Source organism: Callithrix jacchus, chromosome 12 (assembly GCF_049354715.1).
Source record: "Callithrix jacchus isolate 240 chromosome 12, calJac240_pri, whole genome shotgun sequence".
Classification (NCBI taxonomy): Eukaryota; Metazoa; Chordata; class Mammalia; order Primates; family Cebidae; genus Callithrix; species Callithrix jacchus.
Genome location: NC_133513.1, coordinates 91,053,305 through 91,071,541, shown reverse-complemented (window position 1 = coordinate 91,071,541; position 18,237 = coordinate 91,053,305). Strand labels below are relative to the sequence as shown.

The following is an 18,237-nucleotide window of genomic DNA, read 5'->3' as shown; positions in this document are numbered from 1 at the left end:
AAAAGGGGACAATGAACATTCTTTCCTATCAGGAGCTTCCAGACTAGAGAGAGGGAGAGACAATGCCTGTGACAAAGGCAGAATTTTTTTCTTCTTCAGAACATAGCCATGGGTGGGGAAAGCTGAGAGGAATGGGAAACGACTTTGGGACTTGGTCTCGCCTGAGATAATAAGCACCTTTCCCTGTAGCATGAACAGAGCTGTCATTATAACTGGACTGGAAACAATGGTAGCAACTTGGTCCCAGGCTGACAGGGAGCCCAGTAAGCCCCTCTTCCCAGCAGCTCAGCTGCTAGGCTGCTCATAGATCTGGTGCCCCCACCACCGCTTCCCCCTCCAGTTCAGGCCTTGCTGTCAGGCACCAGCCTCCTGGAGGTGACCACAGCAGGGCTTCTGCTTCTTGCCTGGGTTGAGACGCTAGGGGACAGGGGCAGCTGTGCTTGCTGCCTGGCAGGAGTGCCAGCAAAGTAGGCTGTGGGTCACACTAATCTCGGGTTTGGGAGGGAGAAGGGTACTGCCCTACTATTACAACTTTCCTCTCAGGGTAATGATGGGGCCTAGTGCCTGTCTTCCCTACTAGCCCCTCCAGAGAGAACCCTCTCCTGTTGCTGCTGCAATGACAGCTGTACCCCTTCTGCAGGCATTACCACAGCATTGAGGTCTTCACCCACTATGACCTCCTCACTCTCAATGGCTCCAAGGTGGCTGAGGGGCACAAGGCCAGCTTCTGTCTGGAGGACACAAACTGCCCCACAGGTAAGTGGTTTCCTGTCAGCACTTATCAGCATCTCCTCTATGTTCTTCAGCCCCTTTGGGATCAGGCTCCTCTCTGCCCTGTTCAGCAGCCCAAGGCACCTGGAGACCCTGGCTTGAAAAGTCAGCATTCAAGGCAATTTCTTACGCAGGAGGTTTTTACTTCCTCTGAATTCCCCATGCACAGTGTTCCCTTTTTAAAACACTCAGCACTTCCTGTCTTGGAGAAGAGTTGCAGACCTGTCCTATCTCTGCTGAGCTCTCCAAGGGCAAGCATTGTCTAATTCCTGTCTGCTTACCCGCAGTCCCTAACCGTTAGGAACTGCATGGTAAACACTGGTTCATTAGAGGGTTGGAGGGATGGATACGTGGATACACAAATAAACTAGCAGAGGAGGGTTGGAATCTTCCAACTACAGTTCCTAGTTCAACAAGGATTTGCACTGGAAAAGTCAAACTAATATCTTTGTCACAAATGTGGTTTGCTCTGGTGCTGGATTCATGGCAGGATTCTAGCTCTGACACTCAGCCAAGTTAATTAACTGAACCTCAGGTCCTTAATCTGTGAACTGGGCATGATGACACTGAACTGGTAAAGCAAATAAAAAGACTTAGAAGAGTGCTTGGTCCTGCCTCAAAAACTGGCCCCTTCCTTACAGGACTGCAGCGGCGCTACGCATGTGCCAACTTTGGGGAACAGGGAGTGACTGTAGGCTGCTGGGACACCTACCGGCATGACATTGATTGCCAATGGGTGGATATCACAGACGTGGGCCCCGGGAACTATATCTTCCAGGTAAGGAGGATGGGGGATTTCCCCACAGAGCCCAGTTTCCTCCAGATGTTCCCAAACTTTCCGAGGGCAAATGAAGGGAGCGTGTTTCCCATATAGGGTTTCCGACAGGGCTGTCACGTGAAGGAGCTGTGCTATTAGGGAAGTAACACTCAAGCAGGATCCAAAGAACCTGGGTTTGAGTCCTGAGTCAGTGAACACTGGATAAATCAGCTTCTCATTTGGAACTTCTCAGTCCCTATCTGTAAAATGGGGACACCAGTGCCTACCTCCTGGGCAATTGTTAAGAATTAATGAAGCAAACAGAAACACCTGTAAGGGATTATCACAGCCACAGTCACTCAGAAATCAAACCACCCATTTTCAGTTGTTCCCGCTTTCACTCCAGGTGATTGTGAACCCCCACTATGAGGTGGCAGAGTCAGATTTCTCCAACAATATGATGCAGTGCCGCTGCAAGTATGATGGGCACCGGGTCTGGCTGCACAACTGCCACACAGGTAACTCGGAGCCACTGTGGCATCAGCCATGTACAGGCTCAGGGAGCTGGGAGACCGTAAATGTACCCTCTGCTCCCACACCCCAACGTGTGACTTGTATGTGTGTGGTGTGTAAAAGGCTAGGGATGGAACACAGATGCATTTCCTTTGACATCTTACAAGGCAGACTTCTAGATAGTTCTAGAGTTCAGACTCTTGGCTTCACCCAGCGACTACATCCTCCACATCCGTATTTGCACCTAAGGCTGTGTGCTTGTAAACTCAGTTTCCAATTGTCCTAGAATCTTTCCTGTCTCCTCAAGCCATGTCAGGATTTTTCTCTTCCAGTTCATTGTTTTTCCTTTCTCTTTCATACAGAGGTTAGGGTTAAGGTTAGGGTCCCCACAGGCAAAAGTAGAAGTCCCCTCGCTCTGTGTTGCTGTCTCCAGCTGTGATCACTGCTTGCAAGAAGGGGACCATGGAAAACTGGGCCACTTACAGGATTGGTAGTGTCAGTCAAAGGAACGATCATGAACTAGTGGGGGCAGAGAAGAGGGGCTGTTCTACTTGTCAGTAAAGACTCCCTCAATCTTCAAGGCTTAAAAATGCCTGTATTTGCTATGAGATGTACATTCACACCCATAATTGCGTATGTGCAGTGGGATTGGGCAGAGTTGTTCATTCAGTCAACCAACATTTACTAAGGCTTACTGTTGTGTTGAACACTGTGCCCCAGACACTGGGAATCTAAGTGTGATAGGGTATGCACACATGCAAATAGCCCCAGAACTACTAACGTGGACTGAATGCCAAGCAAGCACAGACAGAAAGCAACCAGTTGGGGGCTAGCACAAACTTCGCAGAAGTGGTATTTGAGCTGAGTTTTGAAGGAGAGACCAAAGTCAGATGAGAGGAGAAAGAGCAGAGGACTGGGCTTCAGAAGGCGTCACTGGGTCCCGAATCCAGTACCACTTTCTAGCTGGAGGACAGTGAGGGTATCAGGACCTGAGTTTTCTGTTTTGTAAAATGGGGCTGTATATGTCAAAGCTACTAAGTACTAGACCTCGTTGCAGGGAGGGTTGTGATAGTTCTAAGAGAATGGACTTTATCCTGTGGCCTTCTGGGAACTATTGACAAATTTCAGTCAAAGAAGCAAAAGATCATTTAGGTTTTCAAAAAATAACTGTGGCAACAGATGGACAACAGTGAGAAGAGGAAGAATAGTCTAAGGTTTTGAATTCGTGTGGCTGAGTAGATTGTGCCGCCATTTAAATAAAACAGGGATATTGAGTCTGGAATCCAAGGCTATGCACATGGAGACAGCAGATCCTCCATAATGCTGGAACCAGGCTGCAAGGGTTCCCAGACAGTGACAGGGGCAAGAAACAATGTAGTCCTGCTGGTCCTCTTGCCAGTCAGAAACCCAACAGGGTCCCTGCAGAAAACAGAAGGCACACTTGGTGAGAGTCTGAGGTTATTTAATAAAAGGACTATTTCAAAGGAAACAAGGGGTGTTGAGACATCAAGGATAAAGAGGTAGAAAACCGTTATCTGCTTTGGGTTTGAAGCAGGGCAAGGGCTGTTTTGCAGCCAGGGGAAGCCAGAGACATGAAGGAGGGTGAACCTAGCTAGAGCAGAATCATAGACCACCACCAGTCAGAACCACAGGGCCAGAGTAGGGGAAGGAATATCTGGCCTCTCCTTCCACCCTCTGACCTTCTGCTGTTGCTTTCCATTGACCCAACTCAACCAAAAACAGAGGACAAAGGAGCCAGAGTGATGTGATCACCAGGGGTCAGCTTCCCAGGGCACAGAGAAAAAAAAAGGGGGGGGGGGGGCAGAGAAGGAACCTGGGGAGAGAGCAAAGGAGGATAGCCAGCACAACCCTTTCCATTCAATAGCCTGTTCTTCCGGATGTCCCCGAAACCATGCTCTGTCCCAGGCCTATTTCTATAGAATGACTGTGTCCATGACATGACTGACTTGAGATAGAGGATGAGCTGGGCAGAGTGGATCTATGTGAAGTTGTCAGGGAAGGGATGAGACTGTGGTAAGGTTGGCTATTTACCTACTTTCCTTTGGCCTACAGGGAATTCATACCCAGCCAATGCAGAACTTTCCCTGGAGCAGGAACAGCGTCTCAGGAACAACCTTATCTGAAGCCATCACTGCGCACTCCTACCTGCTGCCGATACACCAGATACCTCAGCTTATTGGAGCCATGCCCTTCACAGAGTCCCAACTCAGAGGAAAAAGGCCAGTACCAAGGGGCACAAAGAACCTGCTCAGGAAGCCTCTGATGGCAAGATCACCAATCCAGATGGTACTGCTCCCTCTGGATGGCTCTGGGCCTGTCCCCTAAGGGCCTGTGGCCTATGGAATATGGCCTCCAGGCTTTGCACAGCTGAGCTCTTCTATAAGGACACCCAGTCAACCCTGAATCTTACCACAGAGATCCTGGAGCTCTCAGTTCCTTAGGGATAGACTATGGCCCCATCTAAGTGGTGCTTTGCAGATGTCTTGGAGGAGTATAGGACAGAGGACCAAAATACACAGCTGGTGGTGTTAGTTCTCTACTAGGAGGTCAAAGCAACATAACTTGTATCAAAATCACAACTCACAGAGAAGCTGGTGGATCCAATCCTTTCTTCATCTGTTGTTATTTAGAACTCACCTCTCACACTTTAACAGTCTGTTCTTTAGTGTCGTTACCTTTATCCAGCCACACACATGGGTGCTTCTGCTATCCTTAGAAGCATAGACCTTGGGCATCCCTTTATTGCCTGATGGGCCAACACCACCAGTTACTGAGTGCTTAAGGGGCAAGTTTCACAGAAATGGCCAGAGAGGGCCTTCCTACAGAGCAGTGAGAGTAAGCCAAGCAGAAAGACTGCTGAGGTAACATGCACCCCAGCCCCTCTGCTAAGGCCCCTCTGCCAGGGCCTCTGCTAAGGAAAAAATATGCAACATTTACCTGGCAGGCAGTCTGATCTCTCTCAGGATCACATGTATCTCAGGATTGGTCTAAGCTTCCAGTCTCAACCAAGTGTCTAAAGTGAACTTTGCATTCAATAACTTTTTGCCATGGAAAGAACATCAGTCAAGCCACTCATCCCTATAGAGGTATGAAGACAAATTTGGCAGAGCGAGACAGAAGACCATGGAGAAATCAGAAGGGGGAATAGTCAATTTAGTTAAGGATGGAACCTGGGAAAGGCCACCATTCCTGTCTGATGGGGCTGCGACTTGTTCTCGCTCAAGGAGAATAAAACCCCATGGTCTTCTTGACATGATTCTTGATCTTTTCTCCACTGAGACACACTTAGGTGATGATCCTAACAGGACTAACACCCTAATGCCAATAAAGGGTGTTCATTATGGACTGCTACAAAGACCAGAGCAGCTGTGACTATGTATACACCCAAGAACCACCCCTTTCCCTCCCATGGAGCCAGGGCCTGGGATGCACAGAGCACACATGCTTCTCATGACTACCCATCTACATTTCTCCAATCGGACATGAATCTGCTTCCCAGTCAGCCTCCCCAGGCTCAGAGCTGAAACACGGGCTAGAAAGGTTAAGAGATAAAGGATAGGGGCAAGGAGGTAAAGTCTGAGGACTGTAAACTTTCATAATTAAGGCTGCAAAGCCAAAATAAATGGTAGCAGATGGAGCAGATTTACAATAGCACTACCCCCACCACATCACAAGAGCTACCCTCTCCTTAGGGAGTAAAAAGGGACATGTTCTGGGGAACCCTCTGTGAATACAAAGAAGTGCTTTCTTCCTTCTCCCCGACCTTCCCTCTCCTCAACTCCCTCATCTCCTTCATTAGGCAGAGGGAGCATTATATTTTGGCATGGCAGTTTAGGTAAACAAGGGAAGGACTGATTTCCTGTTGGATCCAGCAAACATCCCCCAAACAGTAACAACATTATGCTCACACATGCAGCTAATGGTCTGTGAAAGAATGTGCAGCTAGCAGGGGAGCATGTGGTGACTGATGACTAGATTCAGGCAGGGAGGTTACCCACAGCTGCTTGCTGGATCCAGTTTCTAAGAGGGCCTAAAAAAGCAGGCCAGGCAACCAGCCACTGGCTCTGGTCTCAGTCTTGCTGCCCACATCACACGTTTGATAGGTGCAGCCAGTTCTAATTCTTGGAAAAGGCCATACAAGGGTTGTGCTGTTACGACTCTGAGCTGAAAGGGAAGGACATGGGAAGACTGGTGGTTGGCATGACTTGTAACTAGATGAGGAATGTAACAGAATACCAACCACCAAATTCCAGGCAGAATAAAAAATGTCACAAGACTTTCACCTCAGCATACTTTAGCCTCAGAGAAACTAAGGTGCTAAGAATGTCAGCTTATTCTTCAGAAGCCTAATTTACCTTTATTCTACAAAGGCTTTCACTCTGTGAAGAGCATATAAGAACTCACGAGAAATGTACTTTTCTACTAAATTCCAGGTAATCCTGAGATTTAGAAGTTCAACACATATGCACAGCAGAGTGCACTAGCTGTCTTCCTGAATATCTAACAAAGGTGCCAGTGGCAGCTACAGGGTGCTCTCCAGCTAACTCAGCTTGAGAAAACATGGCTTGGATGTGCCCAAGGATTTAATTCCCTTCTGGAAAACCTCAATATAGTCTGTGCTGGGCCACAGCAGGAGCCCTTACCTCCAGCTAGTGTACATAAATCCCAATACTTGAGTAATATAACTAAAAAGCACATTCTCGACTAATGGTAGAAGCAGCAACACTCCAAAATTTAAGTGTAGGCTAAAATTAAAAAAAAAAAAAATCCTTTCCCTGAGTCTGGTTATAGGAATAAACCTGAAAGTCAGAGGTGGCTGACTATTGGCTGAAAAAAAGAATAGGCTGCTAGCATGCGGTATTAGAATGAGAACCAAGTAAGTGATTGAAATTATGAAGACTACAAGAAAACCGGGTAATACACATGGGACTATATGTTACTACTAACAGTGCCTTTAAAAGCTAAAGTGTAGCCAGAAAGAAGCATCCTCACAGGCAAGTGACAGGAGGAGTCATCTCTTTTGTACTGCCCAAGGTCACTCTTGGCCTTGAAGAATCAAAACAGAGGAAAGGTATAACCTCAGAGGTTTACCATTCAGTATGAAGTCCCCTGCATTTCCTTTCAAATGTAGCCACACTGTTCAAACAGACCTATCTTAGAGAAGTCTGTTCCATGAAGACAGAGAGCACAAGTCTTGTTGCTATAGGCCAAAGAGAGGGGCATTTGGACAAAGTACTAGTGGACAGAGGGTCAAGAGAACAACTTATTTAATCCCTAAATTTGCCACGGAGTCACTGAATGTGAACAAAGGACAGTAGCAGAACTGACCAAGAATGAGGAAAACAATGCTGAGCTGAGAAAGGGCTATAATATCTGAACAGCAGCAGGGATAGTTGGGTAAGGACCAAGATCCAAGGCTAGCATCATTTGAGAAACATTTGAATAGAGCCCTACTCCACCATGTTCTAAGTAATGCTAATAATCCATCATTGTCATGGGTTCTAAATCATTAAAAAATGAAGCTGTTGCCCTAGTTGAAAGCACAATGAGACACTATTTCTTGCCACATTGGCATCCTAAGGTCTCGGGCTACCATTTCTTCAGTGTAGACCTACTTTACAAAAACACTGAGAATGCAGATATGAGATAGATAAAGCCTGAGTTGATGGCTTTGACTTGTCCACATCCTTTAGGAAATCTCTCACTGCCCAGAGGTGTTTATTTTATCCTGGCTGCCTGTCATTGTGTCTGCTGCCGCTTGCCAGGTACCTCTGGCATAGGTCGAGAAGATCATACCAAGAACATGCTGGTGTGCCAGATGTCTTCTGCAGGATATCAGATTTGCAGAGATGGCAGAAGGCAAGAGAAAGGTTAGAATGAGGGTGCACAAGGAGGAAATGAAGGGGAGAGGAGCTAACATATACCAGTGCCAGGATAATCACTTTTGTAGTATACTGAGGCAGAGAGATCATCAATTCTCTACTCACTGGAATTCAATCAAAACAACAGATCCATTTGACCCATGTACAGCATTACAGGCATGAAGATAAGAAGACAGCTGCTCTCCTACTTCTTTGTTGGAAAGACAAAATTGACAAATGCCAGAGTGGTACACGTCATAAAACGGGCTTTAATGTTCCCTCTTACAGCACAGTACTGCTGCTTACACTGGGACTGGCACACAGCTCCCAAGGCTGGCTTACTCAGAGGAATGAAGCTGGCATGCCCCCTGGCTGCAATGCAGCTGGAGCAACCCCAGGCACTGAGCTCAGTATAAATTCTGGAGTCTAAATACTCACATCTGCTATAGTTCACCAACTTTGGAGTTCTGGAACTGGCAGTGTAGATTCTGTGTATGCCAAGTAAACCAGACACTGTTCTGCCTCTTTGTACTAACTGCTTCCTGCCCGCCCCCTACTCTGCCTCCAGTATTATTCTGTCTTGTGAGGTATTAAGGAATGCTCTGCCTTTGCAGGGCCTAAATCGTCCATCCTTGCAGGTTTAAATCCTCTGTTCTGTTTTGTATTTGCCTTCAACATCTTGGATGTGTGACCCACGCTAACATGACCTGCCGTGTCCAGGGGACTCTTGGAAGTCACATCTTCCATGTTTCTTCCTAGCTGATAGCTTCCTGCTATGCTCACCATAGTAGGGTGATTCCAAAGTACTGCAATTAGGAGTGAAAACAGGAGTCTGTCTTCCGCCTATACCCAGTCAGTCCTTGTCTTGATCACTTTATCTCTTTAACATGCACATCTGCATGTAGTCAGAGCTCTGGAAAGATCCTCTTATCTGAAGACTATGGAAACATTTTCTGATTCATGGAATTATCCCTTTCAATGAGTGATGTTCAAACTGCAGATTGATCTCTGCCTTCCCAGACGTCTTCCCGCTGCTTGGCTTCCAACCGCTTTCTCTCTGTAAATAAGAGCAGTGTTAAACATGGTTGTCCACTTCATATAATCAGTTACTTTCTCTTAATCCAAATTACAAGGCAAACTTTAGTCATGAGACAAGTGGATATCCTGGTCTCCCTTAGCTGATTCCAAGAGTTAATTCCTTTCACTTCCCAAGTGCTTTGTAAGTGAAAATGATAACTACTATAAGTCATTACATTTATAACTATATAATAAAAAAATCTGAGGCTAACAGAAATTAAAAGTATATGGAATAAGTCAGAATCCAGTAGGATTCAGATTCTAGTCTTGCTAATACATATTTAAATTCTACTTTTCAACTATGTTTAGTGCTTCAACACGATTGCCCATTATTCCCAGCTTACTGATCATTATAAATATTTCAATAGGTATCAAGAACATGTTATTGACTATTTTGTTGCTTAAATGGAAGTGGTAGCCCCTGGGCTTTACTCATATCAACTTTATTGAAAAAAATTCTACAACTTTATTGAAAAAATATTTCAGAGGCAAACCAAATTTCAATATTTTCGAGCACTTCCAGGAGCCAGAAATCTTCTGGAATATACAATTCCAATAGGGAAAACTAAAACTATTTCTAAAAACAAAAAATATACAAATCTGGATAATCCATCTTCAATTTTTAATATAGAAGCTTAGTTCTCCATTTAGCACTTTTACCACAGTCTGAGAAAATACAGACCATACAGTAGTGTGGTGACACAAGCACTCCTTTAGGTGACACAATAACAGTTCCAATTTCATGGCTAGTCATTTATCTTGACACCATAAAATGGTGATAAGCCTACATCATAGAGGGTAAGCCTAAATGCTTCCTTCCAGGGGTTATTGTTCCAAATTTATAATGTCTGTGTAAGATTGAGCAAGTCATGAACCAAGATTACAGAAATTGAGATGAATTTCAGAATAAACACTTGCTATTCTATCTTTCCTAATCAGTAAAATCCACAACATTCCTATACTATATTTGACTGTACTTTAAGGACAAAGAAGTTGGTTATGAAGCTGACTGGCACTTGGAAATGTGAGAAAAAGAAATTCACTGCTATTTGGGCACCATCTTGTGGCATTATCTGAATATAGCAGCAAAGTTACAAAGAGGCAAAAAACAGTGGTCTGCAAATTGCAAACTGAAGGCTGGTAGAGTGCCCTGGAACTAAGGCAGGCTTGAACTGCGCTGGGGTTCTCTCAGAGACAGGGATAAGTGGCTTGTCAAAAGGATTTTAGAATTTCTTAGGAAGACAGAAATGGTCTTGATTCTTACAAACATGGAGAAGTTACGAGGGGATCCAAAGGCAATGCATGAAATCAATCAAAATCTGGTTCTACGTTCCAAGGAAAAATGAAGAAACCAGTAAATTATTAGAACTCCAATTTTTCAATAAGGTGTGAAACTTAAATCATAAAAGTAATATAAAAAGACATCCAAGAGCAGTAGAAAAATATGACTGGCCCAATAACACACAATTCTAAAATCAAAACAATTCTGAAAACAAAGTTATTGCTTTCTTTAAAGCTTGGGGCCAAAACTCATTGATAGAGGCAAATCTAACCTGAAAGGATATGAAGCCACTTATAGTCTTTACACATCCCATTTAAAGTGAACAGTCATACACTCTGCTGCAGAAATATTAATGTGTTTGATTTTGGTGTTATGAAACACAGATACCATATTACCTTTCTAAAATCTGGAAAGTTCAATTCTGAACCTTTTTTGTTTTGCAGATGGGAGTCTCTCTCTGTCACCCAGGCTAGAGTGCAGTGGTGTGATCTTAACTTACCGCAACCTCCACCTCCTGAGTTCAAGCAATTCCCATGCCTCAGCCTCCCAAGTAGCTCTTGAGTAACAGGCACATACCACCATGTCTGGCTAATTTTTTTGTACTTGTAGTAGAGACAGAGTTTCACCATGCTAGCCAGGCTGGTCTTGAACTCCTGACCTCAGGTGATCTGCCCACCTCGGCCTCCCAAAGTGCTGGGATGACAGGCGTGAGCTACTGTGCCCAGCCTGAAACATTTCCCAGCACTTTCTAAAAAAGTAAATAGATTCTAATGTTAAGTCATATGAAAAAAAACTAGTAAGAGTCGGAAGACAAATTGAGAAGCACAAAGAAACGTGAGGTGTAAATTTAGAAATACAAGAACATGAATGGAATAGTGAAATGTAGGTCAGGGTTGGAAATAATTTCTTCATTTTAAAGATGAGGAAACGGAAGCTTGGAAAGCTTAAGTGACTTGCCTAAGGTTACACAGCCAGTGAAAGAACTGAATTTGGAACCCAGATCCTTAATTCTTCACCAGCACACTGTCTACTATCCTGACATCTGAAAATATCTACAAGGGAAAAAAATATAAAAAAAAATTAACAGATAGACAAAGAAACATGTCCCTTTATTAAAGAGAAAGGAAGGCATATAATAGCTGATAAACTACATGAAAGAAAGCTCCTACTAACTTTACCTCCAACAATTAAAAGAATAAACTAAGTAAAAAGAAAGCCCAACAGCAGACATGAGTGCAAGGAACTAAGAAAAAATAGAAAATTCAGCACAAAATGATTAACCTAAAACAATCACACAGGCTGGCCTGGAAAACTTTCATTATCTAATATAATAAATAAGTCAACAGAAACGACTGTATTAAATGGGTTGATTGCAATCATGAGACTGCAGTCAAGACTTCACTTTTCAAGAGAATGTAAGCACTGAAGACTGTAAAAGGGCCAGTTTCGTGTCATGTTTTAAAAAAAAGTGAAGAAAGAGGATGTAAATTAAAGACTTCCAAAATTTACTTCTAGGCCTACGAAAAATCATCACAAAATCTACTGTAGCCACCTACAGAATAGTAAACAACATGCTTTGTGAAGAACATGTCTGGTCAAACTAATCTAATTGCCTTCTTTTATAGAGTGACAGACGTAATAGATCAAGGAGAAGTAATCTAAGTAACCTCTTAATTTTAGCTACGTTTTAGATTTTAAGTTTACCGAATACTTATATAATCGTAATATATGGATAATGCAGTCTGGATCCCAAAAGGGGGCATTTAACTCTGGAGAGCAAAATAATTATCAGTGTATTAAGTGTCAACACAAGGAACCCTGTACTATTTATTTTAGCAACAGCTGGTAACCTTGTCAGTTAGCAAGTCCTAGGTTAATGTTTTCATCTCTCAACTAGGTAAAGGTAACAGGTTTATTAAATAGCAACTGACACCACAATATGAGTAAATGCTGTATCACAGAAAAAAAAAATTCACATTAAAATGAAAGAAAATGTGGTTAGAAATGAACTTCAGATATCAGGGGAGAAAAGACACCAAAAAAATACCCTAAGACCTAGATTATAAATCTGCAATGCTGCACTGCCCTTTAAGGCAGAGTAATGGAAAGCCTAAAAAGGGCTTTCAGAAGGTAGCAACTGTGATTAAATTTATTACTATCTTACAGAGATGATTTGAAGTTCTTGGTGATTTAATTAATTGAATGAGGTGAACAGATTACTGTTTACTTTGCCTTTCAGCCCTGTGACCCAAAATGGCCTTTCAGAACCAGTCAACTAATCACCTACCCTACCTTCAAGAATAAAATGAAAATAAATTAAAATAAAATTGTAGCAGGCTTTGAAACTAAGAAGGTAGCTTATTCTGAGAGATAATGATTATCTATATGTCCAGTTTTAGGTGGGAACCAAGTATTTGGATGAGTGGAACATGGGAAAATTTTATATACAGTCCTTAGTTTGGCCTTTATTTCGTTTTTTATTTTTTAAGACAGAGTCTTGCTCTGTCACCCAGGCTGGAGTGCAGTGGCACAATCTTGGCTCACTGCAACCTCCATCTCTCAGGTTCAAGCAATTTTCCTGCCTCAGCCTCCTGAGTAGCTGGGACTACAGGCGCATGCCACCACACCCAGCTAATTTTTGTATTTTTAGTAGAGACGGGGTTCCACCATGTTGGACTCAAACTCCTGACCTCAGATGATCTGCCGCGTTGGCATCCCAAAATGCTGGGATTACAGGAGTGAGCCACCATGCCCCGCCCTGAGTTTGGTCTTTAAAATGTGATTTTAGGCTGGGCACAGTGGCTCATGTCTGTAATTCCAGCACTTTGGGAGGCTGAGGCAGGAAAATCACTTGAGTCCAAGAGTTTGAGACTAGCCTAGGCAACATAGAGAGATCCCATCTCAACAAAAAAGAAAAAATGAGCCGGCATGGTGGCACATGCCTGCAGTCCCAGCTACTCAGGAGGCTGAGGTGGAAAGATTGCTTGAGCCTGGGAGGTTGAGACTGCAGTGAGGTGTGCTCATGCCCCTGCATTCCAGCCTGGGTGACAAAGTGAGACCCTGCCTCAAAAATAAATAAATAAAAGATCAAAGCAGAGGGAAAAATATAGCAGAACAGTACTTAAAACTCAAAATCACAAATTCAACATTCATTAATTAGGAAGGTTTCTCATTCTGGGTTTTATAAAAAAATATGGAGGACTTAAAAGCATTCAGAGTAAAGTCAAGATTTACAAAGAAAAATTAAGAGTAACCAATGTCATCCATGTATTTGGTCAATGAACATGTATTAAGTATCTTTTCATGTTACCAGGCACTGTTGCCAGACAGTAGAACTCTTCAAGCAGGTGAAAAAAAAGCTGGGAGATTATCATACTATATTATAACAGGATACTATATAGATTTCAATTCCCATGCTAATTCTGATCATTTGGCAATGGTCACGTCAAAACTCACCAAGAAAGAATGTCATGACTAATTAGCAATATCTGCCATGTGTAATGGATGGAGAGTGGCAGTATATAATACATATTTGCCATTACAAGTTCATATTATAATGAACATTAAATTTTTAACAGTCATGTCAATAATTGTATCCTAAATTTGTAAAAGCACTTTCCAAACATTTTTACATATATTAACTAAATGCTGTGCTCAAAAAATTCTCCATGATTAGGTAAGCTGAGGAGTACTTTCACTTTGCCGGAAGCTGGGGGCACAGAGAGGCATAACTGACTGGGCCATGGCCACACAGATAGTTAACAGCAAAAGCCCTATTAGAGCCCAGATTTCCTCATTTCCAAACAATCTTTATAGTTAAAGTTGTTAGAACAGAATGGTACACATAAATTCTCTGTTTCTACTGAGGGAAAAATAAGAGGACACTGGTTTAAACTATCATGCAGATTTAAGTTAGACCTAAGGAAGATTTTTCTGAGAGTGAAAAGCTGCTAATCATTGGTACAGATAACAAAAGAAGTTTGTCGTATTTTATTCCTGAAGACTCTAAAAATTGTATTATATAAGTATTTTTTTCTGGGAAAAATGTCAATAATCCCAAAGTCCTTCAAGAGGGATTACAGTATTACAGAAGAAGCATGGGTTTTAACCAGAGATACCTAGATTCAGATGCCTTCTCTTTCAGTTTACCAGGTGGGTGACCTTAGTCCAGTTACTTAACTTCTCTGGTCAGCTCTAAACTCAAGATGGTATCACAGAGTTATCATAATGCAATATCATCAAAACCTGTAAGTTATGATGGAGTTTCTTTCCTGTCCTTTGAATCAACAAAAACTATTTTATGGTTTTTAATCTTAAAAGCTTCAGAACTAAAGTGAGGGGAAAAACAATGGCTTAAAATACCTAAAAAAGGTACATATTTTCTTCCCTTCTCAAAGCAGATATCTCCACTAGATTGTACAGCTTAAGAAGAGGTACAAAATCTTGCCATCTTTCTAATTTTCCTAAACAGGGAACACAAAGCTTGGCATAGGGCAGGTGCTCAGTGAATGTCAAATGGAGCTAATAGGGTATTACAGGAATTTTAAAATAAGAGTAATGACAAAAATATGCACTGAAATCTGTGCTGGATTCATCATATAATGACACTGCTATTGTTACTAAAAACAACAGCAGCTATCACCTATCATATAACTCATTATAGGCCTATAGAAACAGGAGCAAGAGAGTACCTAAGGCTTTTTGAAGATGACTAAGTATCTTTCATGGATTATCTCACTTAAGTTCCATTTAAGGATGAGAAAACAGAAGCCTCCTGAGAGTAAGCAAGTTACTTACCTACCCTCTAAAGGTCACACAGCCAGTAAATGGCAGAGCTAAGATGTGGACCCAGGAAGTGTGATTCCAGAGTCTAATACCTAAAACAGTACTTTTAAGTTTCCACAGAAAAAAAAAAATCTTTAAAGCCTGGGTTCCAAGCAGGCAAGTATATGAGTATCTGCCCAAAACAGAAAGATGCCAGAAAGAGATACATCAGGAAAATTTCCAGATGCATTTCCCCAGATACAAAGAATGGTAGCACTCTGGAGCACAATAAAGAAAGAGTCCTCTATAATCCATACAGCCTCAGCACCAACATGTAGGAGGAACTTATCACATGGGTCTCTCTTCACAAATAAAGGCCTTCTTCAGAAAAGCAATAGGGTCCCCACTTAGCCAACAGTCTCATTTCTAATTGCATCACTGTATAGCCAGACATTTAAAACAAATAGTTCAAGTGGAGCTGCATGCTGATGCACCTAGAGAAAGAGAAAGGAATACTCAAGCTGATATCCACGCAAAACAACTGCTGCATGATCTGTAGAGATACATTTGATAAACACCCACAGAGAAGCATAACATGGGCAAAGGGAGTCATGTCCCCTTTTACAGATACTACTGTTATCTCACAGAAATCATTTCTTCAGAGATAACCAATTAACAAACGGTTAAGGACACTGCACATTCATCTTTAATCTAGTTCTGTTAGTGCAATCTATAAAAACCCAAGGAATCTGGTTATGTTTTTATAGTCTGTAGGAGGCCTTGAGTAAACAATGATTGGAAACCATCAAAACTGCCTCATTATAATAATTAAGGTTTCAAAAATTAGTTGGGTTCAACTCAAACTCTAGCACCTGCCATGACACACTCTGTCACTGGTTATCTGGCCAGTGCAGCTCAGAGTCCGCAAGCTGCCTGCTATCACCAAAGCAGAGAGGACAGGAAGTATTAATGGCCTTGTTAGACCAGCAATAAACAAGAAGTTTGAAACTTCAATTCGTTTAATGGAAAAATGAAGTTACTTTTCAGTAAGTGGAATTTTCAGAATTGCCTTCACAGATTCCAGAGATTGTGGGCTAAGGCAATGAGACTGTCTAAAGCCTTGAAGGTTGATAAAAAGTACTTAAGCGCCACGCAGGAGTCCTAAGCCTTTATGTACAATTCAACAGCCTATAGAGGAGAGAGACAGATTTTAACCTCAACTGCAAACCATAAGGAAAGAAAAACTCTGCTTGTGGATCAGGGGAAGTATTTTCCTGAGAACTCTTGGATACTAGAAAATAATCAGAAGACAGGTACATCTAGATGTACTTTAATGGAGCCACTCAGAACTGTCTTTAAAAGACAGAAATATCTCCCACAATTGCTATTATCGATGTCAGTTGCTGGCTTTTCCTAAATTTGTCTTCTACTTCAGATCTAAACTATTTGATAACATTAGGGCAATATCATGGCAATCGTTTTGGAAATCCACGGCAAATGTTTTCTGCCTAGGACATTACTATGTTTTCACAGAAAAATTATTCTCAAAGGAAAACTGTAGGAAAAGCCATGGATGGGCTGAGAAGACCATACGAATCACTTGGAAAACAACAGGAGAAGCATGGATTAGGATGTCCTGGTGTGTGAAACAGGCAGACAAATCCTGAAATGTCTTCTCCCGAACATAAGGCATGAAATTTTCTATACATTTGGGAGGCTTCTAGGAAACAGAAATGACAATATGAAATGGGCTTCATTCATATTTTTTTTTTAAACACGTGCCTTACAGTGAGCTCTAAGGGACTAGAGAAAAACACCATCCTTTCAGCTCACCTCTGGCTTCTTGCAGTTTCTTGAGCTCTGCTTCTCGTTCGGTTTTGCTCTGCTTACTTCGAACCCCAAGGGCACTGATGACTAACCTTCTGGCTAGGGCTGCTGAAGTCTCAGGACGCTCCTTTGCTGGTTGGAGGAACTCTGAATGGAAGAAATGGAGGGAGTAGGAGGGAGTAAAGAAGAGAAAGCACTCCAGCTTCAAGTGATTTAACTCAGTAATTAACAGACAAAATAGACTAACAAGGGCTGCATCAGCAGTAATTAATATAAGCCTGATAGATGATGATCAGAGGAAATTAACATGGCAAAGCACAAACAACACTGGCTTCATTATCTGCATTAACACAATTTCTTACAGTGACTCTATCAGGCAGCTGAACCCGGAGGTAAACTAGGTAGGGATGTTATCAGAAACTGGTTGCTGCATTGCCTGTAGTTCTCACACTCTCCAAGTGGCTGCTCAGATGCCATATTTCCAACATGGTCATTTCCCTTTTATTTTTTTTTTCTTAAAAACACACTTCTTTTAACACTAAAAAGTGCTACATCTTTAAATGTCTGGATGCTATAAAGTGCTGGAAAGAACAATAATACCACCATCAACAAGAAAACCCAGAGATTATAGACTCACCAGCATAAGCTCTAGCTTTGGCCTTGGCTGCTCTTGTGGCCTGTGACAAGGGACGAATCTTCACCATGGTGTGTTTAATACCCAGTGCATCACGAGCTGCAAAGAAGAATAAATATAAGGAAGCAGAAGACATAAAGAAGAGTGATGCAAAGGAAAAACTAGGGATAGTTCTTAGTATTTCCTAGATGTTACGCTGTTTTTTCCAAAGCAAGCAAAAGAATAAGATCTAGAGGATCGAGGTGGCAGTAACTATTTTAGATCGAGTATCAGCAAACTATGGTTCTGTGACCAAATGCAGCCAACCACCTATTTTTATATTTATTTAGAAAATAATATTACTATTTTACTGAAGCAGAGCCATGCCCATTTGGTTTGTATGTTGTCTATGGCTGCTTTCTTGCTCCAACAGCAGAGTTCAGTAGTGACAGAGACCTGATGCTCCACAAAGCCTAAAATACCGTATTTACTGTTTGGGCCTTAATAGAATAATTCTGCAGACCCATATTCTAGGTGGTTCAGACAGAAACCAACATTTCAACATCTCTACTTTCTTTGAATGCCACTACATCAGATCTATCATGAGGCCAATGGCATATAAAAAGGCCCAATCATCTATTCAGAGAGTATCTATTACAATTTCTCACAAGAAAAGTTAAAGGGCTACTTAAATTCACTTTTCTGGGATGGGGGGGAAAAAACTACCAATATTGTAAGATTTAGCCCCACT

General features: G+C 42.2%; 2 protein-coding genes across 47 annotated transcripts in view; one reads left to right on the top strand and one right to left on the bottom strand.

Moving 5' to 3' along the window:
* Positions 1–7,595, top strand: part of LOXL4 (lysyl oxidase like 4) — a 46,937-nt gene extending 39,342 nt beyond the window's left edge. For both annotated transcript variants that reach the window (XM_054243229.2, XM_002756504.7), the window contains exons 12-15: positions 641–756; positions 1,413–1,549; positions 1,935–2,046; positions 4,115–7,595. In XM_054243229.2, coding sequence (XP_054099204.1) covers positions 641–756; positions 1,413–1,549; positions 1,935–2,046; positions 4,115–4,185 — 436 coding nt within the window. In that variant the 3' untranslated portion in view covers positions 4,186–7,595. The remainder of the gene's footprint in view (positions 1–640; positions 757–1,412; positions 1,550–1,934; positions 2,047–4,114) is intronic.
* Positions 7,596–8,172: 577 nt separating this feature from the next.
* R3HCC1L (R3H domain and coiled-coil containing 1 like) overlaps positions 8,173–18,237 on the bottom strand; it is a 100,089-nt gene continuing 90,024 nt past the window's right edge. For all 45 annotated transcript variants that reach the window (XM_078344040.1, XM_078344028.1, XM_078344043.1 and 42 more), the window contains 3 exons: positions 17,511–17,606; positions 16,880–17,020; positions 8,173–8,980 (listed from right to left, as the gene is read on the bottom strand). In XM_078344040.1, coding sequence (XP_078200166.1) covers positions 8,913–8,980; positions 16,880–17,020; positions 17,511–17,606 — 305 coding nt within the window. In that variant the 3' untranslated portion in view covers positions 8,173–8,912. The remainder of the gene's footprint in view (positions 8,981–16,879; positions 17,021–17,510; positions 17,607–18,237) is intronic.